General features: G+C 37.1%; 1 protein-coding gene across 1 annotated transcript in view; it reads right to left on the reverse strand.

Moving 5' to 3' along the window:
• The window catches only part of LOC119585226 (glycine-rich cell wall structural protein-like), a gene marked incomplete in the record, with an annotated part of 3,253 nt that extends 2,258 nt beyond the window's left edge, over nt 1-995 (reverse strand). Inside the window, 2 exon segments of the mRNA XM_037933885.1 lie at nt 223-282; nt 884-995. Coding sequence (XP_037789813.1) covers nt 223-282; nt 884-980 — 157 coding nt within the window.
• Nucleotides 996-1,396: the final 401 nt, after the last annotated feature.

Consider the following 1,396-nt stretch of genomic DNA (forward strand, 5'->3'; position numbering starts at 1 on the left):
TAGATCATCGTATTTCTGTCCGAGAGTTACCAAACGGTTGATTAATTCTTTTGATAATAAAGCAGGCAGTTTATAGCCTAGCCATAGTTCACGCTTTTGTGTGCATAGCAGTTCATCAGAGTCCTTCACACGTTATGATATTTTCGTAACACGTCGCTATGATAGGAAATACATCGTATATTTAGCATAAAAAGAGCCATCCAAAGACTAACAAGTACTTACAGGAAACAAGAGCAACTCCCAACAGAAGGAGCAGTAGAGTCCTCATCTTGACAGGGTTGTCTGAGAACGTAAATAACTATGATTACGCAAATGGATCGCGAGAGAAAATAGGCATCAAAATAAAGTCACATATATGAGTTATGATATTAAAAAGTAAAGATAATAATAATTTCACAAGAATAGCTTATCATCTAGATTTGCATTGATCCAACTGTTGATATTTAGCCAAAGTTCAAGGCAAAGTTGAAAAAAAAAATCCTTATAATTTGGTTACCACAACCTCAGTCGTACCTACGTTAGGAAAATTCCCTGTGGTTAGTACTGCAGCTCCCCGCAATCCCTTATAACCATCCTAAAAGATGTTTTGAAACCCAAGATCCAAACCTGACTTGATGCTACATATTAATACGACTCTTGCGAATGCTATCACGGCAGCTTTCGTGTAGGACTGATTTTGGTTTAAAAGATTTTATAAGTTTACTTTTTTCCAAAACGCAGCAGAAAGTAGGACACCATACTTTCAGCTTTCAGAATGAAAAATATTTATATTCCTGTTTTGACAACTTTCCTGTACAAGCTGGCATTACACCTACTACGAAGATGTTAAATTAGGATTATCTGGAAAAAATATATATTTTTTCAATGCACAACTTTAACTTACCAACCACAATGTAGTCTGAAACACGCTTTCCGTAAACTGGCGCAGAATGCTTAGAGAAGGTCTTTATATCTATCACTTTTTGAGCTTCAATGCACATCCGGTTATCTTTTTTTTCTTCTCCGCATGCTCCTGTGTCACATCCGCTCTTCTTAGTAACAATAAAAGCTATGGACAGTGAGACAATACAAGTGGGTACACGTGTACAGTACATTTCTACTATGAAATTATTTATTGCCAGTCATTCATGTACGTCAGCTATGATGCACAAAAATCAGAGAAACAATGCGCTATTCGGCCCACTGCCCGTTGCATGTCGCTCACGTGATTAACAAAATCCTGTTCCCTGGAACGGTGTGAAGACTGAAAGCGATCTGCAGTGTCATAGCCTATTATCTACCCAAGTTTCAAAATCGCGTGACAATGAGTTTTATAGTCTGTGAGGATTTTTTTTAGTTGTACCATCATGTAAGGTCTTATTCATCGCACCGAATGATTTATAGAAAAGTCTATGAT

Source organism: Penaeus monodon, chromosome 19 (genome assembly GCF_015228065.2).
Source record: "Penaeus monodon isolate SGIC_2016 chromosome 19, NSTDA_Pmon_1, whole genome shotgun sequence".
NCBI classification, from domain to species: domain Eukaryota; kingdom Metazoa; phylum Arthropoda; class Malacostraca; order Decapoda; family Penaeidae; genus Penaeus; species Penaeus monodon.